Raw genomic sequence first — 26834 nt, 5'->3', positions numbered from 1 at the left:
GGCATTTCTACGGGGATGACAAATCTTACTGATTCGCGGCTTTACAATCGAGAACATCTCGAAACAATTTCAAATACATGGCCAGGTTTCCAATCCACATTTATGCGATTAATTAGTTCATGGTTTCGAGATGCAAGGCGAATATTACCCTGACGAAGTGGAAATTGACTTTTATATAAACGGGCTTGGAATTTCGACTGTCTGCGCATGGTGTCATATGATAGCATATTTCAGCCATCCCACAAAGATGTATCTGACTGATCACCGAGCTCCGTCTAATTGTCCAAATTGACACAAACTGAATCGAGTCTTATCTCACTCAATGATACATCAACATTCAATATTCAACACATTGGAGAAATATCCATCACATACATGCACAGAAGATATATCTTATGCGCAGCGGCTGGCGAATGCACAATTTGCACATTGCACAATGCTTCACTTTGATTAGCTAATAGAAGATTTCCGTAATACCAAGAGATTGAAAGATTAATATTCAATGGAAATCAGGGATATCTATATATCCCTAATGGAAATGTCAAAATCAGATTTCGTCGACTCATTGGCAAGTAACTTGCGATAAAATTTTCGAAGCTAACAATAACCAGCCTACTAACCATACCTTAAACCTGATAATATTAATGATATATGCGATATTTTCGTAGCAAATAGCACTATATTCGCACCTAGTCTTCCAGTTGATACCAAGTTGATCGTTACGCTGACGTAAATAGGAAAGCGAACATGTATCGAGCTTTTGTTGACTTTAGTATTCGTGGAGTTTGGAAAGCATTGATTGTATTATTTTACACCTGGTCCATATTATTCATTAGGATTACTTAGCTGTCGACTTTCACCACTAATACGCACTTTGGTTGTCGACCATCGGATGGCTAGGAGTAGCCTAGATAAATCCCCAACACTGAGGTAGGAATTCGACCTGCCTACCACATGCATGATCAAATCTTGTAACTCCTGCTGGCGCCTGAAGCCTAAATGATAGGTATACAATACATAGGGCCCACGGCCTTTCTATTTGACTAGCGCAATAACTTTCAGCGTCAGGTGTAGCCTACTTTACATCGATCATAATATTTTATTAGGAAGTGCCGGGCCTAGAGATTACTAACTAATTTCGCTGGACGCTTGGGCGTTGAGTGTTTGCATGGTGTGCTTCTTAGTAAACATGCCGGCTCAACACGAATAAGGCGAAGGAATCTTACTACAGTCCTGTCACAGTGAGTGATATACACGCTTGTTCGGATACTGTCTATACGGGCTACGTAAAATATACCAACCTCTTTCATCTTTCTTAGGTATCAATATTGCCACAGTTTGGCTGCAGCCTTGGCTAAATAAATCTCTCATACGTGGGCTACGATAAAATACATTTCCTCAACACTTCTTGGATACTCAGTATTTTCTAAATCGTTCAATTCTAGAGATACGAGCCATTTCCGCTTGATCACAACACAAGTCCCTTCAATAGATCTGGTTTTTGAATGCAACGGCTGTATTGCGGACGAGTTTAGAATTCTCTTCCTAGTAGTTACCATACCACAAAACAATAATTACGATCAGTCACGACAACAGTTCTCACGCTATTGTCCGTCCGGGCCCATTCACAAAGCGCGGGTGTCGCATTGCAGGGCATGCCCGGTCAGGATGTAACTAACACGGGTGATTGGTAAACCTTGTGCGTGCCGAAAATTGTATCTTGCGCTAATGGTAAACATGGAATCGCTCGCGTATCCACAACTGGCACATATTTACGACCTTCGAATTATATTGCTTGGGGCTTGCGTGTGCCTCAGAAGAGTTGTAATACAACTGTTTGGCTTGGAAGAAACTGATGTCTCAAGTTGAGACTCTCAACTAAACTTCATGGTTGCCCAGTGCCCAGTTACCAATGATGTCGTCACCAGCTTTAAGAACCCCTTAATTTAGGTAGCGCTGTATTATATTATCTAGGGTTAGCTTATTTTGAAATACTGGAGGAAAATCCTGATAAAATGGTAAACCACGAAATTGTGGTAGGTTGACTAAAAAAGGTCGTCGCTTACTTTGGAACCACGAATTTCCTGTTCAGCGTCACTTATGCCCATTTCACTCGAATCTATCCATCATCTTAGCTCTAAAAGCTGTAAAGGAGGACGGATTGCCAAAAAGAGGACATTTTCAAAAACCTCAAAAAGAAGTACGAAGTACGTATGGTAGCCCTAATATTATCTGGATGTACCTAAAACAAGGGTCGCTAACTCAAAACGGGGGCGGGGGCACTTTTCAAATTTCGTTGAGGCCGCGGGCCGCAAGAATGCCATGTCGAGACAAAACAGGCCACACACTTTAGAAACTACGGTTTTAAAAATTTACGTAAGTACAACGGTGTGCTCTCTAACATGGGTGACGGTCAAAGTTGCCCCAAAAAAAAGTAATATTTGATAAAGAAATGTAACAAAACTATCATGATCATTACTTTCATTATATTTTGAACTATTTGCTGAGCACACGATATCTGACAACGCCCTGTGTTTCCTGGACTTCCTTCCTCAACATGCATACAGCCGCTTAGTATTTTACTTCGTCCTTAATATTCGAACCCGCATTCAGCCTTATGCGTAGCCTAAGCGGGACCAAAAAATTCAATTTTTCCAAATTTTATTAGAATAATAGATATAGCGGCACACCTGCGCAGATTTTACAGATTAGATTAGAATTACTGAATTCGCAAAAATTCGAAATTGAATTGGAAAGAAATACAACTGGACAACAAGAATCGCCTAACTGTCCAAGTATAGTAACCAACAGACGCCAATTTACGAGGAAGCGTGATATGGCGGTAAATAACGCATTACAGGCATGGTGTGAGATGTAACTGAAATCGCACTCCCATTCACTGGTTCTGGATATGCTTCGGGTTCTCGTCCGCGTAAGATTGGAAGATGTCCATGACGTTAATGTCATGAACTTCCTCGCAGCGGTTCACGTTCTTCATGTTACGACGAAACGAGTTGAGAGCGGTCTCTCTAACCTGTTCGGAAATACATAATTAATCACGCATGTACCTAAACGTTCTCGTCAAGTGCTCGAGAACTAAAAAGAACAGAATATCACATGAGAAAGGGTAGTGTCGTAAGTTGATCGATTGTGATGCCGGAAAATACACTGATTAAATAACTTAACGTAACGAAACATCTTCGTAATTGAATTGTAAAGTAATAGACAGCGTCTATGCAGAACCAAAATTAATTATGGACCGATTTTTACGCCGCTGCATATTTTAATTTTGGTTCGATAACTCAAATCGCCCTTCCGGTTCCGTAGTTTTGAGGCTGGACTGAATGGAGTTAAGTCAATTGCTTCGAGTCGCTTGCAGTACCGAAATTTAACGCTTTGTGCCAGTGTTGTAGTAACGTGACTGACGGTCTGTCTAATATACGAGACGTGAGTCCTCAAGCAGCCATGTATTCAGTGACGACCAAGCACCGAAGCACCTGCGATGTCGTCACACCCTAGTGGCGCCATAGAGCTACCACTACAAGTGTTGCCAGAGTTAATTTATCGACGCGAATTAGCTTCGATACTGTTTTCCACCGTGGAAGACTTGAAACCTCCATTGCATCGCAGCATAAGCAACGTGGATCACGCACTTTCATTTGGGTGCCTATGGAGTCGAGTTTTATCAAAATACGCCAGCCAAGTCTGCGCCTACAGAAGGAATTCGTGTATCATCTAAAAAGAGTACATTGATCTTAAGCGCCCTCATCCCCCCGAATTTTAGAAACTTCGTGCATGTGACGTCATATTTTGTGATAATATTGTTGATATACAATGTTCTTTCCAAGTCTCTACTAGTTGCTGACGATTACCCCTGACGAGTGTCAGCTGAAAATAAAATCGGGTTCATTTTAATATGAATATGCTATTCAACTGTATAGTAAAGCTACTAAAGCTACGTTAGTGGGAAAAACATATCATCCCGCACCATTAACGTGCAGTGAAATAGGCAATGCAGAAAAATACCAAATCATCTTTAACATGATGTAGAACTGGTAGTATTTTCTCTGTGCTAACACAAATGACGCATATTTGAGCTTTCTGCGTCTTTCGTTATATAAACCCAAAGATAGCGAATCGAATTATACTCAGGTACTCGATTGTACCCAGCGATAGTCGTAGCGTATCATCAATATTGTGAGAGAGAGATATGCTATTCTTTTTCGCCTGCACCATCGAGATGCTTTGACGATGGAGTTGCGATACGGCTGTGATGTCATCTAGTCTGTGCCCCCGTTTTTTTCTCCTCCATGCTATCCGTGATTGCTGAGCGCCTAGCAGGATAGCTGCGGATACCAATTTTCGACCCGGCCGGGAATCGAACCCACGACCTACCGCTCGAGAAGCCGGACGCATAACCATTACACTATCTCGCTCGGTGATGATGAGGATCATGCTTTATTTCTTTGGACCCAGTGTGCACTGTGCATGTGCATGCCTCTTATTTATATCGCCTATAGGCCCAGGTGGGTGTCGGATTTCAAAGACTACTCCAAGTCGTTTCGAAACCTTCCTCTCTTTTCATCGTAACGCAGTCTTGTGTTGTTTTGAAATGATGAAAATTATCACTACGCTGATACTGATCGACGAAACAACAACATCGCAAGAGGTGTGCTGCAATTTCACGATGCTTTGCGAAACTATAAGCCGCATGAAAAACGAAGCGACATAAATCGATGCTTACAATATTTTGCATGCAAACCTTGCACGCAAATATTCTCCCGCGGGATTTCCCTCAAATCCGTACCTTCGTGAATACGTTGCTGCCTCTTATGAATTGAAAGGCGGCTTCCAATTGCGGGTTGGCTTCCAGATAGTACATCAATTTCTGTTTGTTCCAGCATAGGTACTGGCAGCGGTCGACTGCTTCAATCGTCACCTATAATAATAACACGTATCAGATGGTCCCGGAGGAGATAACATTGTATATATACTCGTTGGCTGAAGGCTGGGAGATACGTTAATTTCGACGCAGCTGCATACTATCAATTTCAAGTCGGTTTGAAATCATGCATAAATAATCATGCAGGTATAGGCATTATTTGAATTTGGTTTTCTTGTAGTTGTGATATTCGGTCTACAGATGCGGTATAAATCAAACACAACATTTTAATCCAAATGGTGCTTTGCACAGAAGGATGTAGGAATATATACTCTTATAGCGAGAAGAGTGGGTATTCACACCCAAAGGTCTAAAAGGGTGGTACACGAAATCAGAACTCAACTAGGAATTACACACGATAAGCGCCCACCGCCCAGGCGGCCCGGGTTCGAATCTGGACTCCTCCCCCGCGTCGCTGTTCTTTCGGAGACAAAAAAGCCCAGAAAAATACCCGATGAAAGAGCGCAGCCACAAAGTATGCAAGAGACTAACACCGAAAAGAGGAACTATGACATTGGATACTATTATAGGCCGGGGTGGGTGCCAGTTTAAGAGACTGCAACCGCAACTGGTCGTTCGGCATCCTCCTATCTGTTCATTGCATCGCACTGTGTCTTATCGCATCTTGTACCGAACAGGTATATATATAAAAATATAATCTGACGATCCTTGATTAATTGTACCAACCTGAAATAGCTCCCCGCGTCGGATTTTACATCCTTCCCATTCGACCGCGTCAATTATTTGAGTCCCGTCAATATCGTGCATGTATTCTCCGCGGAACATCACTCGCATTCTGTGAAAAGGGAGTATTGACGTTAGCTACACTACGGAACCGGACTTTTGGCTACGTAATAATAATAGTGCGCGAATAATAATTAATCCGGCTGGTGCTAGTTACGATTTGTTAAGTTACGATTTGCGGTGCGTCGTAAGTCCAACAAATTGTTACAAATTCGTTGTAACGACAAAAATTAGGGAGCCACTTCCTGTTAAGCTTATTTGAACTGTTCCACGTCAGAAAAAGTACAAAAATATGCACATTGCACAATTTCCATCCGCACTGCGTTTTTTTTCATCCGCACCATATATTACCATCTACTACCATATACTACCATATATTACCATATAAAATATATAGTATATTATCATACACTATATGTAATTAACCGTCATGAAAAATAAATGACAATTACTTTAACACAAATTCAATAGCCTGTGTAAGAGGCTAAATTTCATGTAATGTAATGATGAATCGCAATTGTGAATGGACGGACAGTGCCCAAGCAGTCAAAACGTCGTTTCCTTTACGTATAGGCATACAAATGATGTATCTGCTCCGTATACTCACCTTCCCGAAACCATCAAGGACAATCTGTCGTCCACAGAGGCTGATCCTTCGACTGAGTATTTGTCGCCGGCGTGAACTTTCACCAATTGGCAGTGATGTTGGGTCAGCGCTAGGAAATCACCGCGTGATATTCCAAACGGCTCGAAAACCTGCCCATAGTTAACACCCGTGATAGGTTGGTGCTTTTGAGGAGTTGCTATACACTCCACCCGTCGTGTTACAAAAGTAGCTTACATGCGGTGGTACCGATCGTATAATCAATTATATAGCTGGCGAGTAACCAAATACTTCTATTTTTCGAGTAATCAAGCAGATTTTACACAGTATAATCAAGTGGTTTTCTTTATTGACTATTTCCACTTCTACCTAGCAGTTCTTTAGGTAGAACTACTCACTCGTTCGACTTTGGATTTTGTAAAGCCTAAATTTGTTTTGGGATATGCCGCATCCCATTTATGAGTGGAATTATCATGACAACTATAGACCAAGAGTGTTCCACCTTTAGGCTCTTCACGACCGCATTTCGATTACAAGTATAGCGTACGGCCACATGCCAGCGGCCAGTCGTAATGGCCCACCTGAACGCCAAATATCCATGTCAAATTGGCTACATGGGGGACTTCGCACCGCGGACAGCCCGGGTTGTGTTCTGTGCTGTTAATGCAGTCTTGAGAAATACCTTACACATAAAAGTTTCTAATTGTAGAAGCAGAACGCGCTCGCAGCCTTACCATGATCACCGAAATCGCGAGTGTTATGAAAAGTTATTGAGATCCGTCGACTATAGTCGCTTCATGTTCAACTTCATCAATGAATTTCGTCGGTGATATTGGTGGGTTCACATATTGCTATCAAATATTTATCCTGTGATCGGATTTACCGGTTGAGCTATAATGGAGAGGGTGTCTTCGCAAATCTTTAGCACAAAATGAATGATGATGATGATGACGCATCTGCCAGTTATTAATCACTTCGTTACACGTCCCATCAGGGTTGTCGGTGTTGTCAAAATATATACTGGAATCGCCCAACTTTCATTCGTGAGACGCACACGATTCCAAAATGATAGTTCTGTAAGGGGCGCATCATTTCCCGCTGCGGTTCGCATTTTTACAATGGGGCTCAGATTGCAAGGACACTACTACATTATAAAGGAAAAATCACCAGCTTAAACCAGCTTAACTTCAATATTTATACTTGACTACCAGCGCTGACTATACGTTGACCACCTTCAATAGGAATACAAAGTCGATGTCTGGGCTGATTTAAAGACATTAATTCCATACCAAGCTACCAACCTGTTTGTACAAGTTTTCAAGTCCTGGATCGAATCCGGTTTTCCTCATGCCGTACAGGATATAGATGACCTGACATAAATTTTGAACAAAAAAGACACCACCCCACGCCAACACATCCCACGTGCACCAATACAGCGCGCCCCATAGCACGTAGAACATAATGGCGACCAGCAGAGAAGATCGCAGAGCAAGACTGTAATGTCTGCAAAAAAGTATTGGTTAATGTATGTAATGCTGGCAGTCGGTGGAGCCATGCAGTACAATGCGATTACATACGAAGAACCAGAGATACATATGCAATAACGTTTTCTAGTTGTTGTTGTTGTTGTTGTTGGAGAGAATACAAAATAACTTTGAATATCAACGATCGTAACACCAATTATGACGTCACATACAGATAAATTCAAATATTCGAGGCAACAGATAGCTATTTGACTCAATGCACGAGCTGCTTATGTTAGCACAAACTAGGTTGAAGGAATTTGAAAAGTCGACTCCAAGACACGTAAAGAGCGAGCATGTGACGACGCGAAATCTGTCGTCTCGATAATTTTTAGTGCAGATCATAGAATTATCCATTGAACGTTTGGCAATGGCAGAATTCACGGACATTGCTTGTTCCGATTCAAGCTTCGGGTGATGAATAAAATATTATCGAATAATCTACGGTATTAACTCAACTAAAGTGGCGCTGACAGATAACCGACACATAAATTCTGGTCGCTGAGGTTCGTAAGTAGTAAAATGCATGCACATTCGAAAGTACACAATTACACACTTACTTGAAGGTTTGCGGAAACAAATACGCGATAAGGAAAGACAACATCGACAAATGAAATGGTATGCTCTGCACGGACGACCAGTGATCACAAGAGACGCGTAGAAGATATTCCCTTCCGTTCGATATTTTCACGTCCATTATATTGCGTTACTTGGTCACTGCTGAAGTATTGTCATAAATGATGTGGATTCTAGTTATTGGAAAATAAAATGTATTTTCTCGTGGCAAGAAATACGCATATATAGGGCATAGGCCTATTAGCGATATCGATTCTTCTATGAGCTGTCATCCACCCTCAAATCGCGTCAATTCGCATTTATCTTCAGTCGCTAATTCAGAATGGAAGTCGCGATTCTAGTGCAGGCTCACTCAATCCGGTATCTGAATTCCTACTCAATCCATGTAGCCAAGCTGTTTCGTCTGCTGCTGTTGTTCTGCTGGTATTCGTGGTGTTTAAACAACTATGGTCTGGTCAACTACACCAGGTCTATTTTTCTTATGATTCCTGATCTGCCGACTTGTAAGACGGGCCAATTTCGTTCTAGGCTTACTTCTCGGCTTAGGCTTCGTCTGCTAGAAGCCTATGTTGCAGCCGATATCACGATCCGCAGCTGATCTTTACCGCCTGCATTTCCATGCATCTGGTTTGATTCGTTTCATTTAACATTCTATCTATTTCCATCTTCCCTTGGGAATGTTGAAGGTCACTTCGCGAGCGCATCCCACGCTAGGTCGACGCGACAATTATCGCCAGGAACAGTTGTCGCCGGACGCCGACTTCAGTCCCGAACGAAAGAGCATATCTAAATCGGTCTTTACGCTATCGAGAAGGTCATGAAATTTTAAATTATCGAGGCTAAACGGACAGAATTGCAGGAAGCATTCATTGAGTTCCGCATCTAGCCAGCCAAACTGTATACCGGTAACGAGAGACATTGCCACAAAACGGAGATGCGTGTTGTGTTGCAGGCCTACCTGATTTCTGTGTAAATGTATCGGTTAGTGAGATGGCACCGATCAACAGTTTGATAGATCAGAAGGATGTTTGTAATCCGATACCAATTCTAGACATGCAATAATATAGCACTGATATTCAGCGGATATACCAGTGATTCTCAATCATTTTCAGAGCTTATGCAGAAGTCAGGACATGCACCAAATTCATTCATCTGAGGTGACACTGATTTGCTGTAAATATTCATTATAATCGGTTTGTTATGTGTGAAAGGCTTGTTTTAATAGTTTTCTTCTTTGAAAACTGTTGTTGATTTACAGTATTTGCTCACCAATATTGTATAGTAATGTATTAGATGCGTAATGTATTGTCCGGTACTCATGTTGATCTTGACAGACTGATCTTTTACAGGCGACAGTTGCTACGCACATAAACTTATATGGCCACCACCACATCCGACTCGGCCTTTATTGGCGGGCTGGTAACACCACGGTTCGAAGACTTTATCCTGTCGAATTTCACGACATATCCGCACACCAGCCCGGTAATAGGCGACACCTGGGCCCAATGCGCGAAATGGTATCAGGCGATGCCGGGTGCATTCTTTCAACTAGCCAACCTCTTTATGTGCCTGACTTTTATGGCTTCGGGAAACAGCGAGCCAGCCGCAACTTACAACCATTTTATGAGCACGATCGCGTTCGCTGTCTTTGCGATATGGGGATCTCTGGACGCGTGTGCTTTGGATATTACCATCTGGGGAATAGTGATAGCAGTGATCAATCTCTTCCAGGTAACTTGAAAGTCGAAGCGGAAAGTTTATGTTGCATCATTTTAAATTGGAAAGACGTCAATTTACAGTATCATTAATCGGTGTATAGTAATCACAGAGAATCGAGGGTGCATCTTGTTATTTTGAATTTGTCACAGGGTATAGTAAGGGACGCATTGTCATACTATAGTCTTCAGATTTATACTTCTTGTGGTGTTTACAAGGTAGCTTTTTACCTGCGAATCTATCCTTGTATACTTGGATAGTTGGTCTAAGTAATCAGCGTTGGTACTCCAGTTAGGGTTACCACATCTCCCCGTTAAGGGGAATTTGTCCTCCTTTTTCAAGAATTCTAAAATATCCTCCTTGTTCGCAATCTGTCCTCTTTTATAGCTTTGAGAATCATGCGATCGTACCGAGATAACTAAAAAATGTCGTAATATACTTGAAATCTGGATTCGTACTAAAAAATGTAAACACCAACCTATAATATGCGTGGCGGGCCATTTGGGAGTATTTTATTTTTAGTATTTTATCAATGGTAGCAGTGAAATTTCCAAACTCCCCTTAACTATGTTACTTCGTCTTTGGGGATTTGTAAAAAGTGACTTCTTTTTCGGATCTCAAAATATTGTGACCCCAAGTACAGGTAACGTCGTAAATTTCTACTCAAGTACGAGTAAAAGTAGCTATTGTGAACAATTACTCTATTGCTAGCTTTGCCTATAAAACTGAAAGCTGTTAGCTAGGTAGAAGTAGTCAATAGTCATATCCAATCCAGTCAGGGGTGCAAATAGGCAAATCCAGCTTTAGTACTTCGAAAAAGAAGGACTTCGTTCCCTCTGACTTTGCAAGCATCTCGCATTGATCTATAATCTATATGTATGTATTTGTATATGCAACACAGACTAGCTGTTTCGTGGTTCGAAATGCCTGTGTTAATCAACGGCCGTTAACAGCTCATTATCACGTCACGGCGATCGAAAATGATCGGACTCATCATGGACAAAGACGGGATGAGGCATCTACACTCGACGCGGTTCAAACCGTTTAACATCTCGCCGCAACTGTTCGTGGAGCTTGTCACCTGTAAGGTGAGCGCAGACGTGTCACATTTACGAAGCCAAGCGAGTACGCAAATAGACGCGACGAAACTATCGCTCATTTTAATATAGCATGCACTCTTAGAGTGAAAAGAGTGCGTATTAGGACAGTTAAAAAACATTGTTCTTCAGATCTTGCTTGCTGGGTGATTGAATCTTCAGGTTCCCTAATAAACGATGCACACGATATTTCAATCCATTCCAACCGGTAATCGCGAAGCTTTAATAGTTTTAAAATTTGAATATATTCTAAAATATTACAAAAGAACTCAAATTTCACTGGCTGCCCCATGGAATTCATGCGTTGTCTACAAAAACGATGCAAAACAAATTTGACTCAATTCCAGCCGGTAGAAGCGAAGTTGTTGCAGTTGGAAGTTGCTGACGATTTTCGAAATGTAGATTTGACCGAGAGTTGGCAGTTAATCGGCGGTGGGTACTTTCGTAATTGCTACACTCCGAATGCATAAATTTGACGCGTAAAATTGATGCATACTTAACCCGAACTACGTTTTCTTTTTCCATACAAAATTGCAAAGCGTAAGTATAGTTTGGCCTGAAAAATGTTCAAGAATAGAAGTCGAAGTAGTCTAAAACACAATCCCTCGAATCGGTAGTCCAAGTTGATAAATCCTACTTGAGTACGCCAAAATAGTAGAAATATATCTCTCCTGACAACATGGTTTTGAGAATATGAAAGTGAGCGAGTAAATTTATGCTATTCAGCATCATTGACGACCGTGTGACATCACACGGATACGATAAATTATTCAAAACGATATTCTCTTCGAATGTCACATAGAAATAGTGCAACCTCTCCATTCGCCTTCTGATCTGGATATTTAAGACGCACCAACACAGCTAGTGCCCAGAAGCCTAGAAGTGGGCCGTGCTACAAGTCGGCAGAGACGTAATCAAAAATAAGGAATATCGGCCTGGTGTAAATGACCATAGCAGTCGGCAAACACCATCAATACTACAAACAACAACAACAGCTATAGTCAATCAGTAATCAACTAATCATTTATATCAACAGTCAACACATCATCTATACCAGGGGTCGCCAACTCAAAATGGGTCGCGGGCCACTTTTCAAATTTCGTAGCGGCCGCGGGCCGCAAGTATTCAATATCGATATACACTACGCAACAACGTTTTAAAACTCAACGTCAGTCCAGCGCCGTGCTAACTAACATAGACAATGAGCATAGTGACAACAAAAAAAGTAATATCTTATTAAAGGACTACAAATACAACAAAAATCATTATCATCAAGTTCAGTTTATTTTGAGCTCTGAGCTGCGCACGAAACCTGGAAACGCTCTTCAGCCACCAAGGAATCGATATTGGGGCTAGCGAGATACGTTACTAGCTAAAAGACCATCTCTACTTTAAGCTTTACCTTGCGGGGAAGCCCTAAGCCAGTGGCTCTTAAACTTTTCATACACGCATCCTTCATGATACTGAGAAATCTCGCTCCCCCGTACCGTCATATCACAAAGTACAACCAGAATGTTAGCAATCTCAACAGATAGTTTGGTGGCATGGAAGGCTATGATTGTTAATTGATGAGATAGTTCTATTATATGAATTCCGGACTATACACAAAATAGGAATGTGCTGTAAATCGCGCGAAGCGTAAAATTTTTTTTTCAGTTAACCACAGCTCCGCGTCTCCTTCAGATGCTTTCACACCCCCACAAGAGGGGCGCGCCCTCCAGTTTAAGAACCGCGGCCCTATGCCGTTTTCCGAACGTTTCGGTCTTGGCAGTGTCGGGGCCATTGCACGTCAAGGCAATAGGCCCAGCTCATTCATATCAGTTAGTTATTCTCCCTCGATGGAATGCTGTTGACATCGCCAAAGCCAAAGCTAGTGACGAATAATGATGTTGGCCACCGAATAAAGCCGTATTTTGAAACAACAACAACAATGTGTTGAAACTGTAGTCAATTTCAGGATTTCAAAATGGTTTTCATAGCTTTCTTCCGAAATTTCAAATCAAGTGGCGGGCCGCATGCGGCCCGCGGGCCGCGTGTTGGTGACCCCTGATCTATACGTTTTCCGAGTATCTTACGGTCACCTTCGATCGAGCGCATGTCGCACAGTTCAGAAATATTGAATAGGACTCCGGTTACCGTTGTGTTCGAACTATGCTACTGCAAGCGATCGTAATATATTATTTATGTTTCTATTTCTATGACAGGGGTGTGAGATCACCCATATGGATGTCGGACGGTCGTATGCGAAAGAAAACTCGACTCCGTCTCAAAGACTGTCCTTGTTACTCAGTGGGAGGTATGGTTTGAGCTCTGCATTCACTTGCTATATGACGTTTGTGACCTCGGTCCTATCGGCGACAGTAATAATTTCAGGATTGCGAACTGCTGATTATGCCGGGGGCGTTGCTACATATGCATTTGAGTCTTTGTGATTTATGTTTCCTGAATGATATTACTAACTAAACGACGTTCTTACCGGGGTTAAAAATGGAAAATGACTCTAGGGGAGACCGGGGACAAATGTAGCTAGGGGCAAATGTAACAATCGACCTCAGCGCTAGTAGGTTGGAGAAATCGCCTTGATATTTCAAGTGCGCAACTGCGCACGCGACAGTTATCTCTCCTATTATACCTGAAGTTACGTTGAGCTACGACGCGAAACCCCGAAATAATTTGTAAAAAACGAAATTTTTGACCCTTGAGTAAATATTTTCTGGTCTGGAATAATTTGTTTAGACGAATAGTACCTTAAGTGTTTACAACGTAATATATGTAGCTGTAACAATATTACCATAGTCTACCGTGATGATAACAAAAAACCAGGACTTGCATCGCCGGGAAGGTACCATACTGAGACACTAATCATGGTCGAGCGTGTCAGAGGCAATTGTAACACTCTGTTACTTTTGCCCCGTTACAATATGTTATCAATGTTGAATGTCTTTGTTCATATGTTGGTATAACCATCTATCTACTGCAGAATAATCTTGCAACAGCCAGAAGTCCACCAGAACAGATACTACCTTGCAATACCAATTCTAACATGATCATCTGTCGGAACGGCCATCCAAAAGTGGTGATGTGAATCTTGCGTTTCGGTTATTTCCGTGATTCAACCACCCTTTCTCATGTTGATCGACTTTTGGTGTGTCGACCTTCAATGGTCACTTGAACGTGCCCATGACGGAATCCTCATCCCCTGACTTTGATCATGGCCCACTTACATTTTGTCATTTGGTGTGAACAAGATATTTTAATTTTGTACAGAACAGAAGAATGGCATTGCAGCTTTGACGCCACACAATGCTGTGTCCTCGTTTTGCTACACTATCATCGACCCATTCAACCAAGATATGTTAACCAGGTCGGTTTCGCACCTTCGCAGGTGACCGAATGACCAACCCATTATATGCACGCTGAGCAACAGCACCTTGGTAGAAGAGGCCAAATATGTATAGGGAGATGATGTAATGAATGTGTTTCTTGTACACTTCAAGCTTGAACAAGACACGAAGGGTGATACTGTATTCAGATGGCATAAATGCGAGGGGGCGTAGCCTGGTAGCGGTAAAACATCTCTTTCTTTATAGTTTACTGCAATATTACAATTTGCGCTTCCGTTCTCGTTGTTCATTTCGTTTATTTTTAGTTATAAATAACACTGTTATAATTGCCCCGCAATGGTGGTACAATTGCCTCTGGGTACGGGGTGATTCTAACATTTGAGCGGCGATTTTCGCGACCCAAAATTTCCATGATTGATTTTTGATTGAGTCCCATTTTCGTTTTTGAATCAACTATCGAGTTGTTGGCTTCTTTATGTAAAACTTTGGAAGTGGAATTTCTATGAGAAAGACACGTAATGTTGGAAAATACAAAACGAGTTACAATTGTCCCCGGTCTCCCCTACTTGTTTCAATTTGTGTATTGATTCGACTCATACTCCAGATAACTCTACATAACACTATCTGACTTGTCAATGTTGCATCAGGATGAAAGTAACGCAAAATGGCCAGTTTCTGCATTACATTACGGCTGACAATTTTCTGGACTCGGCCGAATGGTTTTCGGCGACAGAATCCGGCGCGACATCCTTGCCAATTTTCAAGGTTAGTACATTTGACACTTTATGAATATATCAATGTAAAAACCGTTTAAATCAATTCGTTCCAACGTGGGTAATATAATCACTGGTCGGTGGTCAATCATTCAGAAAGACCTCGATCAACCTCACCTATCGACACATGCGCCATTCATTTTTATCACTAGTAGTTTTATGTTATCCCGTATTTCTTTCCATCCAATGTCTCTTATTTACATCGCCTAGGCTCAGGTGGGTGTCTGATTTCAAACACTTCGAATCGTTTCGGTACCTTCCTATCTTTTCATTGCATCGCAGTCTTGTGACGTTTTGGAATGATGAAAATTATTATCAATAATATAATACTGGATACTGCAGTTTTGCCTTTTGTAAGCCATCAGTGCACGCAATACGACACACCGTTGACACCTAGCGGCGGAATTATAATGTTTCTGCTTAGGGGCCGTCGATAAATATGTTAGCCAGACCTTGTCTTGTCGAGCTGCTCATATCATGGGCTACTTGTTATGCTTTATGCATTTGATTTGTAGATCAGTAAACATATACTACGAACTTCCAATAAGTATCCAAGGTTGTTCTTGTAGTTGTTTGCAGAGGTGGTCAGTAACGAAGTACTTCTACTGTTTCGAAGTACTCAAGTAGTTTTCCTCTACTTCTGGTACTTACTCAAGTAGATCTGATTTTCGCTACTTCTACTTCGTAATATTTGGTGATCTACTTACTTACTTTTCGCTATTTTCAGTTTGTCAAGTAGAAGTAGTTCAATCTTCCAATCAGGAAGATAGCCTGAGAAATTTCGGGGCTGTTTTTACGGAGTATCAACATTTAATTTTCATAAAAGTTGAGTAAAGCGAAGAATTTTCGTCGCGCTTCGCGCGCAGTGGATACGGAGTGACCAGTATGATTTCACGAAAGTATCGGTGAATATAATTTAGGTCGCGGGTTGGCGTGGTTCCGTTTACACCACATTGTCGTCCTTCGCCCATATGAAATAATTAATCACAGTATATATGGCTCATCATGACGTTTGAAACTGATGTTTCGCAATCTAGCATTTACTTGTCATATCGTAATCTAGCATGTCCATAGCGTGTCCTAATCTGGAAAAGTGGACTCTGACTTTTTTTTTTAGTTTTAGAGCTGTTTTAGCACACCACCTTTGAAACTTTCTGGACTAAAGGCAGGGTCGTAACCAAGTCACAAGGTTCCGAGTCACAAGTTAATCTCACTTTTATAGTTTTGACTTGAGTCAAGTCGAGTCATTTTCAATTCAGTACCGAGTCAAGTCCGAGATCAAGTCACGGAGTAGAGTGTCGAGTCCGAGTCATAGTGTTTTGAATCGAGTCCTAGTCCAAGTCATTGTGTTGACTGCTTTGTTTCCAGTTAAAGTCTTGTTAAACCCACTTTTTATAACCCTGTTTGGTGATATCGAATGGTTCGCATTTATAATATGCTAATTTTCCTTACTTATAACAGTTTCTGGTAGCATTTTCGAGTATTGATAGACAAAATAATTATAGTGTGATAACTTTACTATTCTTCGAAATTACAATGAAATGCCTGTCTTGGTAGACCCAGTCTTGGGTCATATGACTTGGTCCGAGACTCGGACTCCGAGTCATGCGCAATGACTCGAGTACAAGTCGAGTCAATACACAAATTGACTCGAGTCGAGTCGAGTCATTTTTCATTTTTAAGAAAATGACTCGAGTCAAGGCGACTCACCAAAAAATCGCGACTCGAGTCTGACTCGAGTCATTACAACCCTGACTAAAGGCATGAAATACATGTTCCACTTTTAGAAGTAGTATTTACATTTTACTTTTAATTCCCAGTATCATATACTTTGAGTTATAATTAATATCAGTTCTTTTGTCTGAATAACATACATGCTGAAGTATAAAAGCAAGTGTAGTAATGCCTTTAATTTCCGGAAAATATATCGAAAATTGGATACCTGTTGGTGTGCATCAATATCAATCAAGCTCGTCACCTTTCGCATAGCTCAATTTGCACCTTTTTACAATCCATGTGAACGAATTAGGATCGTTTTCACAACTACTTACTTACTTGAGTACTTTTAAAGTCAGTCAATTCTACTTCTACTTCAAGTAGTTTTAGGTTGCTTATGGAAGAAGTACTTCTATTCGCACTTGAGTAGATTTTTTCGTCGCTACTTCTACTTCTACTTGAGTAGCTTTCTTGACTACTTTGACCACCTCTGGTTGTTTGTGGTATTCACTATTCATGGTGTTTGTCGACTACAATGGTCATTTACACCAGGCTGATATTTCTCATTTTTGATTCCGTAGCTGACAATTTGTAGCCCGGCATACTTCTACGCTGTTTATATTAGACCGCTTACGCGGATGAGATGACGAGGAGGAGCCCAGATAAACCACCAACACTTTGGAAGGAATTCTGGAGTCGACCTCGGTCGGACTCGAACCCGCAACCCATTGGTGTTGCAGCTATGGAATACTACTACGCTATCTCGCCACCATAGTGTCCAATGTATATGATCTTCAACAGCAAAATCACTATCAGAAAGGGGGGAGCTTTGCGATCGCTATCAAGAGACCAGATATAAAAGCAGGGTATAAATACAACGCAAGACAGACGGCACCAATTACCATTCCTACAAAAATATGAGGCATACGATACCAACGTATGCACGAAAATTGCACTACTGTAATGCTTTTAGTAATCCCACTGCAATCCTTTTCGTCAAAGGTTACTGTTACAGCCGATTCAAAGTGCACGTATATCTCTTGGAAACGAAAAGGACTTCTGGCTCTCCTGACAAAGAGAAAGCGACTGGCGAAAATCCTGCGTCTTATGATAGGTACGGCCGATTTATAGTGAATATGCAGTATGCACCCTGTGGCTATAGTCTTCGTAAGCAGATGGGTTGATATGCAATGTACATTGTACAATGTACATGCACATTGTATACGACACAATTTTCACAGTCATTAGCCTATACGCCCTGTACATTGTACAACTACCAATGGTATGCGCGCTTTACTAACCAGGTAGAGACGTTGCCCGCAAGCTGCATCAACTTAACGATAGCTGCATCAACGAGAAAGGATTCCGTTACGACATACGCCTACCTTGCATCATGTCTCTGCCCGAAGACATGGAAAGAAGACGGATGGCAGTTGCGAATACCAGCAACGCGCCAGGAACGCCCGCGATGGACGAGGGTTGGTATCCAATTCGATAGAGATCTTTCCTTGTGCGAATTCACCCAGTCGCAACATTCATAAATCATTATCACTGGTACGGTGCAGACTTGGACAACTAGGTAATTCTAATTTACTATTTCGACTAATCAGCGAGCGAAATGCCGGTAATCTAATTCCAAACTAATGTGAATACGTTTCTGCATTTCGTTCTAATTATTATAGTATAATTAGACAACTCGAATTATTTAATTGTTCAAGTCTGTGACCTGAAAGTCATAATTTCATTTCACAAGATAGCGCAGGATAGATGAATTTACATTACTCTGTGCCTGATCCCCTGGAAAACCGACTTAGGACTATCTGACACAACGCCACTAATTCCATTGTTTCGTTTTAGATCACGCGATCACATCACTGCAAGAGTAAATCATCCTCATCCATGACGCGTTCAAGTTCATCCAAACATTTTCATTGAGTCATAACGGCACATTTTTTTTTAACTCGCTTCCGTTCAAAATCCAGCTCGAAAGCACAGACACAAAAAAATGGGGAAGACGGCCCAGGCTAAATACGCGAAGATGTTTGCCAGCAAGCTGCGCGCACGCGTGAGCATGCGGAAGAGTAAGAAATCGCCTCGTCCCGTGGTACATGAAGTTCTACACGAAGAAAATTAGTGAATTGTATAACCATGCGGTGCATATAGCATTTGCCATATAGGTTTAATGATGTGGTGTAATGACGAGTCTGTGGGTTTATTCTACAAAATCAAAAGCACTTGGTTAATTTATGCGACTGAAATAAAGTTTATGTGGCGTTTGTATATGGGTGAAGGTGTAAGGTATCAGATTATGAAACGTTTCATAAACCATGATTTCAATTCTATTAATTGCTAAAAATTTCATCATCTTAAAACACCGCAAAGACTGCGATACAATGAAAGATAGGAAGGTGTCAAAACGACATGGAGTAGTCTTCGAGATCAGACACCCCCGGCCTAGGCGATGTAAAAATGGACGCATGCACAGCACACTGAATGAAAAGTTACAGAAGATAATATAAAATGACAGGGTGACAAAAAAGGTGGCATGAGATCGATGTGTTTGAAGGCGAGATCGTTGTGTCAGGCCGTGGTCCGGTAAACTAGAGGGCACAACGAGTATTCGTGTTTTTTTACAGGATAGGCATATACATTATACAATATACATATTAACCGACGGTTTTGAATTTCCAATATCCTGGCGGATTGAAATGACATGTATTTTCAAAGCATCTTACTGAATACTGGATAGCATAGGTTAAAGTTAGGACACGTCGAAAACCGGGCCCTTTCGATTCGTGATATTGGGAATATTCACCAGTATCAAACAACGCAGAAAATAAGTCACCAAGTGTTCGCTAAAAGTCGCTGTGGAACAAGGTAAGAGATAACCGTAAAAAAGTTTTCTTTGTAGACGAAACATCGAATTGGCGACAACTCAGATGTTACTTAGCTGTTGGCTGATATAATACAAAATTATATTGCCAGTCGAAATTTCTTGCGTCCCGAAACTCAGTCAGAATTTTTCACAGGGCGGTGCATGGGGACGACACATTGTAGCAGTTGAGGTCTATGATTGTTGAAAAATAGTCTGTTGGCAGTCTAATTTACTTTCAAGTCTCGAGAACCAGCCCATGCCAGGCAGCATTTGCGCGATATCAATTCATACGCTGCTAGACAGGACGCCTTCAGTCAAACCCGCCTGATTCTAAGGTCTCAAAATCGAAAGTGTAACCAAACACTTTGAAATCCTTCTCGTAAATCTTATAAAGCTTTCTCCGAGTCTGATCGCTCAACTGAGCAAAATAGAACTTGATCTTATCGCTGGGATTCGAGTTCACCAAGCTACCGCCCGGTGGCACGCCGTGCCGACCCAGTTTGACGTCCGTGATGTTAAGTCTCGTTAACAGCCACGATTCGTCCCGGTCCGCCGTTTCAGACTTGACGATGTAGCTGTACGCGTACTCGCAAGGCTCGCACAGAGACCACACAGGCTTGAAGTGGTAATCGAGCAAGCTTACGGAGGTGCCGTACTCGGCGGTGAATTCCGCGAAATCTTTCCATGCTATTCTGTGGTTGGGGTCTTTGATTCGCCTGGCGGACGGAATAAAGAAATAGTTTTTCGGGGTGGTTAAAGAGGTTATCGTTGGTACTCAAAACGAAGTCAGGTCGTGAATTTCCAATCAAGTATAACTAGAATTAGGAATTTTCGAGGATGAAAACAAGTATTATTGTAGGCCTGGAATCTAGAACAGTATAGTTCTCAAAGTGGACGATTTTGTGAGATGGGGGCGAAACAAAATTGTTGGTTGGTTTGTGTTATTCATGTTTTTTTCGACTGTAAGGATCATTACACCAGATTGATATTCCCTATTTTTATTCCTCAACTGCCCACTTCTAGGCCTTTTTGGGACACCGCTTGCGCGGATCAGATTGCGGGGAGGAGCCTAGAGAAACCCCCAACACTTAGGTAGGAATTCTGGTGTTGCAGCTGTGGATAATACCATTACGCTATCTCGCCACGAAACAAACGTAGGACTCAATCAGGAGTAACGTCATAAATTTCTCCGTAAGTACAAATACAAGTTTCCGGGCACTTAAAAAAGTAAGTATTCTACGGCTAATTTTGGCTACAAAACTAAAAACTGTCAAGTAGAAGTGAAAAGCCCTGATCTATTTGTCCAAGCCTGCGTCTGGTTACGATGCCGATACCAGCTCCATTTTTAAGGAAGCTAGTGTGGCTTCTAGCCTAATGATACAAACGCAGGAGAGTGTTGAGAATGAAAATATGATGGCTACGTCACTGTTTGAGGATTAGGTATGTATATTAGGGCTCTTCAAAAATGAATTTTTTTTCAAATCCTACTGGCTACTTGATAAAATTGGTAGGTTACCTAATTTAAGCCTACACACCAAATTTGGTTCAATTCCAACCGGTAGCCGCATTGCTACAGGAGAAGAAAGTTTCTATTTATTATATAAAAATAAATAATAAAAAAAATTGAAAATATTCTGTTCGCCCCATGAATGCGTTACGTTGTCTATAGAAACGATGTTCACCAAATTTGGTTCAATTTGAACCAGTGGAAGCGGAGTTATTGCCGTCGAAAAATTTTGGATTTGAATAAAATGGTATTTACGGTGACCGATTCTTTGTTTATTTGTTATAGTTGTGCTCACCGTAAATACTATTTTATTCAAATCAAAATTTTTCGACGGCAGTAACTTCGCTTCCACTGGTTGGAATTGAACCAAATTTGGTGAACATCGTTTTTATAGACAACCTAACACTTTCACGGGGTGAACAGAAAATTTTCAGATTTTTTGTTATTTATTTTTATATAATAAATGGAAACTTTCTTCCCCTGTAGCAAAGCGGCTACTGGTTGGAATTGAACCAAATATGGTGTGTAGGCTTAAATTAGGTAACCTAACAATTTTATCAAGTAGCGATTACGATTTGAGAAAAAAGGTCATTTTTGAAGAGCCCCAATGTATATTGTATATCTATTACGTATCTGAACACACACTTACAGTAATATAGGTCAGTGATCAAGAATCTTACATGTACGACTTCAGTTTCGAATATCTCTGTAACATCAAGTCTGCGTAGGGCGAGTCCGGTAGAAACTTTTGATGCCATCCCGATATAAGCCTTGCGAACGGATGCCTGGTCTAAAATAGCCCAATGTTAACATGGGGAAGCAAATATTGTGTCCGACTTGAACATATTCGGTTCGTATGATATACCGGACAAATAAGAAGATTAGTAATGTTCAAATATTGACCTGTATTAAGGAGACAGGAAAATACAGGAGACACCCATTAACAATTTAGTTAGACATATAATGCGCAAAGGAACTATGCAGCGTTGGCACGCCGTAGGCCGATGCTGGGAAAGGGATTAGAGAAATGCGCATTGTCATTTCCTCTCAATAAAAAAAAACATGTCATCGGGGGTTTCGTAAATTAGAGATATTATTAATCATCACTGTGTTAAGGTTAAAATTTGTAGACATTCGCTTCGTTACAGGATTAGCAAATAAGTTAGACAACGGACCTCCAAAATTGATGATATTCATAGCTATCTGAGTATGAATGATGTGGGATGCTGAAAATACAATGCTAATTCTACATCAAATTGAAGATAATTTTGTATTTTTCGACCATACCTATATTTCATTTTACTTTGTGACAATGCCGTTGGTTGATCATGGCTTCACAGGTATGTCATATTCTGCGATACCATACGGCATATCGATGTTTCGAGGCTCCCACAGTGGACAATTGTATCGAAACTACAATTCTCATTAATAAATTTACTCTATGTGGCAGGGGGTGTATGATATCGATACTGGAAATAATCACCTCACTACTCACTCCACTTAAATCACTAGAATTAACTCTCAATACAAATTATCGACGAAAATGGAAATGGTCAGTGGACTTCAATTTAATTGTTACAGGCCGGTGCAGTTATAGGAATTCATATTTGGTGATACGATTGTTGATGTACCGTCTTCTTTTCAATTTTCTTACAGTTGCTGAAGCTGACCATCAGCCCGTAGCGTAGTGGTGACGTTAAGCGCCCAATAACCGCCTAACCGTCCGGGGTTCAATTCGGCTTCGGGGGTTATTCTGGGCTCCTTTTACCCGGCGTCGCTGTTCTTACGATAACAAAAAGCCCAGAAAAGACCCACAAACAGCAAGAAAGAGCCGCGGAACGGAGACTAACATCGAAAAAGGAACTGCGACATCGGGCACTCGGCCACGGTGAATGCCAGTTTAAGGGACCGCAACTGCAATCGCAACGGGTCGTTCGGCATCCTCCTATCGGTTCATTATAGCATTATGTCTTATCGCATTGTACATTGTGTGTGTCTTGCTCAGATGAAAATATAATCTGACGATTTTTTATATTGATTGAACTCAGGCCTATGCATTCCGCATGGGCAATGGGCATTGGGCAAGCGAACGCATTTATATCATATCAACTACTACACTCGGCATTCAATTGGAGTTATACAATTTGAGTAGGTTGTCTTTCCCACCAGAATAACGCGCTTCGACTTATGAGTTGGCGGTTCTTGAAACATATCGTCGTCTCCGTCATGATATCTTGTCAGCTCCGTCCCCTGCGCGAATGTTAAATTCTTAGATGTCTCGTGGTTTTTCTTCGTATCCTCGTAAGTGTACAACGACCGATCCGTGCTCAAACCGGCCTCTTGTCGCCTCATAGCCCACAACAGCATGTGCCAACTTGTGCTCCCAGCCTTAGGTACAGCGCAGAGCAAGAGCCGACGGTTATAATGTATCAGAAAGTTTGTGTTGAAGCGCCATGGTTTTCTGTTGAAAGTTTCGTCTATTATATTCTCGAGCAGTGCGAGATGGTTATTGATGAAATTATGAGCCGTTAGTTAAGAGTTAGTTTAACAACGAGAATTATAGTCCCGGTACTATTTTCCGCTGTGGAAGCCTTGAAGTCTCGATAGGTCGTATAATAACTAATAATTCCACGCGCTGTACGCGCGTTAGTGGAAATAATATATCTTAGAAGCCGTGATCAACCCACAGCAAAGTGACAAGTGCAATGAAATAGGTACAGTCGAAAAATATCACATTACGTTGAATGTGATAAAGAACCGATATTATATTCTTTGTGATCGCATAAAAGGTACATATTGGAACTTTTCACATCTTTCATACTGTTATGGTGTGAAGATGAGTGATACTCGAAGTCGAATAGGCCTATTCGAGTTATCCAGCCCTGCAGAACGTACTTGGAACTGGCGTCCTTCCAGTGCGGACAGTGCTTGTGTATGGTATCCACGCGGTCTTGAAACTTTGCCGCCAATTCCGTGTAGTCCTGTCTCTCAACCTGAACTGGCGTTGCATATTCTGCTATACTCCTTGAAACTTCCGCATCTTTTTCCACGTGAGCTGAAGATTGCGACAAGGTACTATGCCATCTCATAGGCCCGAAGAGAACGAATACGGTACAAATGCAAGCAGCCAACACAGTTGCCCTTTGCCGTCTCATGATTAGATATTCCAAACCTGCGTTCAGGTCGCATTGCCTTGACAGCTGATTGTGAACGTATTCAGTGATAATGCGTATATAGGCGGCTACATAACTCATACTATAGCTTGCGTTCTGTCTTATAAGTCTATGCCCCGAAGCGAACGACACATTTCACCGGTATATCAAGTTTAATTTCGGAAGCTATATGAAATCCAATCCGAGACGCTTTTGGCGCGCTTCGTACTATGTTCGTGTTCGTACGCAAACTGGAAATGAGATGAGTAGGCTGTAGGCCTATATATGTAGCAAATATACCACTCCGTTATATGCTTCTTTTACATACTGTCCTGCTTATCACTATATGTGGTTTCAACGCGAGTTGCTGATTGGACTTTCGTTTGTTTCTACAAAACAACGTGTTATGCAGCAAAGCGTGGGATTGTACTAATTGTCACCATGAGCAGAGTTATACAATTAGAAAATTGTCAGCCTTTCCAAATTATATGAAGATTAATGAATTAGCGAAACTTGGAAAAAGAAATAAATTCCGAATGAGTGTACTACATATCAAATCGTTCAGTATAGGACTAACTTCGTCGCAGTATGAGCATTGACTCATTGAGCAATGATCTTACGTAACAGTGATCTGATCGATCCCCATAGTTGTAATTTGCACATTGTAATTGTATAGGCTCCTCCTCACCATCCGATCCACGAAAGCGGTGTCATATAAAAAGCCCAGTCCTAGAACGCAAAATGGCCAGGCCATGCTACAAGTCGACACTTCCGGGATCATACTAATCCACTAATGCAGTGGTTCCCAACCTTTTTCGTCTCGTTCCCCCCTTTCCCGATATTTGAGCTGAAATTCCCCCCCTATATGAAAAAGTTGCCTGTGGCTAAAAAAATGTGCTTTTTAACGCGCAACCATTTGTTGACTGAGCAATTAATGGCCAAACATATTCAAATATGTCCGAACTAGTGGTGGCTTTTGGGGTGGGCAAGGTGGGCGGTCGCCCAGGGCCTGGTCGAAGGGGGCCCCCTTTTTTGTCAATCATGAAATCTCTGCATTTGTTAGTAAAGTCCCATATCCCGATAATAATCAAGTCTCTGCATGCGGTAGAGATACTTAGTTTTGATGCAGTCTATCCTTGCAACCATGCAATAATAAATATGACCTAATGCAGCGCCTGGCTCAAACCTTGACGTAGTGTGCTGGCTCATTACTAATGTCAGCCGATAGCTTTCCAGATAAGTGTGGGTCTATTTGGCCTGCAGCGGCTGTATCGCTATTCTATTAGTTCGCGCTACATGCCATACATCTTCAACATGAACGCATGAGCTATAGTTAACTGGTTTAGTTCTTCTACAATTAGACAATGTGTGATAAAAGAAGGCTCAGGAGATAGAGCAATTCAACATTCCTGCCTACGTCAAAGCCGTGTTATTGTGTCATACACACATGATGTAATCCCGTCCCATATATGGCGCACCAAGTCAAATTTGAACTGTTTTTGACCGGTCGGGTAGCCGCTGACGAAAAATAAATCACCAAGTCTGCTTGCTATGGACTTGAGTTTAATCGATCAATTTGGTACGGTATGTTTTTCACGTTTGCTCATATGTTGGCTTAAAAAGTTAATCAATTTCACTAGCGGCCTTGTGGTGAATTCGGCTTGACGTTTTCCTGCTGAGTAGCAATTTGGTCGAGAGGCTGTCGTGGACCTAACGAAATCGTCTCGTGAACCTCACTTTATCAGGGGGTGCAATATATACGGAAGGCATTTAAACATACAACTAGCTTGAAATCCGCCAAAGAAATATACAATTGTAAAGAACTAATTTCTACTTGACAGTTCTATACCATAACAATCTAAAAACCTTGTGAACCCAGTGTATCTTCTGATACAATGCCAAAGCCAGATTTCCCCTAAAACATTAAGCCAGATTCCCCCCTGAAAATTTCAAAATTCCCCCCAAGGGGGGAATTCCCCCCTGGTTGGGAACCACTGCACTAATGTATGTCGGCCTGGTGTGAAATGACCATGACAATAGTAGTCGAAAACAGTGTATTCACACTTGTACAGCATTAGTGATATGCGGGTGTGAATATATACACAGGTCCGTAACTGCCGCACCCCAAACCCCCCAATTGGGGGGGGGGGCGAGCTCGAAGGGGGGCCAAAATTATTTCGGGAATTGGCATAAATTATAGAGTCTTTTCTGAAGATCTATGCAACTTTTTCATAATGTTTTCGCGCTACATGCGATTTCGAGTTG

General features: G+C 41.5%; 3 protein-coding genes across 4 annotated transcripts; 1 reads left to right on the top strand and 2 right to left on the bottom strand.

The window, feature by feature from the left end:
• Positions 1–2644: 2644 nt before the first annotated feature.
• LOC145437642 (popeye domain-containing protein 1-like) lies at positions 2645–8581 on the bottom strand. Its single transcript, XM_080314923.1, has 6 exons — positions 8374–8581; positions 7592–7793; positions 6294–6442; positions 5630–5738; positions 4808–4939; positions 2645–3034 (listed from the first exon to the last, which is right to left on the bottom strand). The coding sequence occupies exons 1-6, from the start codon at positions 8508–8510 to the stop codon at positions 2897–2899; spliced, it is 867 nt and encodes a 288-aa protein (XP_080171049.1). The 5' UTR covers positions 8511–8581; the 3' UTR covers positions 2645–2896.
• Positions 8582–9160: 579 nt separating this feature from the next.
• LOC145437641 (popeye domain-containing protein 3-like) lies at positions 9161–19315 on the top strand. Of its 2 annotated transcripts, none has more exons than XM_080314922.1 (7): positions 9161–10120; positions 11059–11193; positions 13407–13498; positions 15194–15311; positions 18038–18149; positions 18340–18513; positions 18893–19037. In XM_080314922.1, the coding sequence occupies exons 1-7, from the start codon at positions 9767–9769 to the stop codon at positions 18919–18921; spliced, it is 1014 nt and encodes a 337-aa protein (XP_080171048.1). In that variant the 5' UTR covers positions 9161–9766; the 3' UTR covers positions 18922–19037. The 2 variants fall into 2 exon arrangements, with proteins under 2 accessions (XP_080171048.1, XP_080171047.1); XM_080314921.1 differs by having other exon boundaries at positions 9167–10120; positions 19018–19315.
• LOC145437640 (carbohydrate sulfotransferase 10-like) lies at positions 18949–24750 on the bottom strand. Its single transcript, XM_080314919.1, has 4 exons — positions 24313–24750; positions 23584–23878; positions 22098–22207; positions 18949–20626 (listed from the first exon to the last, which is right to left on the bottom strand). The coding sequence occupies exons 1-4, from the start codon at positions 24669–24671 to the stop codon at positions 20221–20223; spliced, it is 1170 nt and encodes a 389-aa protein (XP_080171045.1). The 5' UTR covers positions 24672–24750; the 3' UTR covers positions 18949–20220.
• Positions 24751–26834: the final 2084 nt, after the last annotated feature.

Source organism: Botryllus schlosseri, chromosome 4 (genome assembly GCF_051294905.1).
Source record: "Botryllus schlosseri isolate E-star chromosome 4, Bs_hap1, whole genome shotgun sequence".
Lineage (NCBI taxonomy): Eukaryota > Metazoa > Chordata > Ascidiacea > Stolidobranchia > Styelidae > Botryllus > Botryllus schlosseri.
Note: the sequence above shows the minus strand (reverse complement) of the source record. Positions and strands in the feature narration are given on the sequence as shown.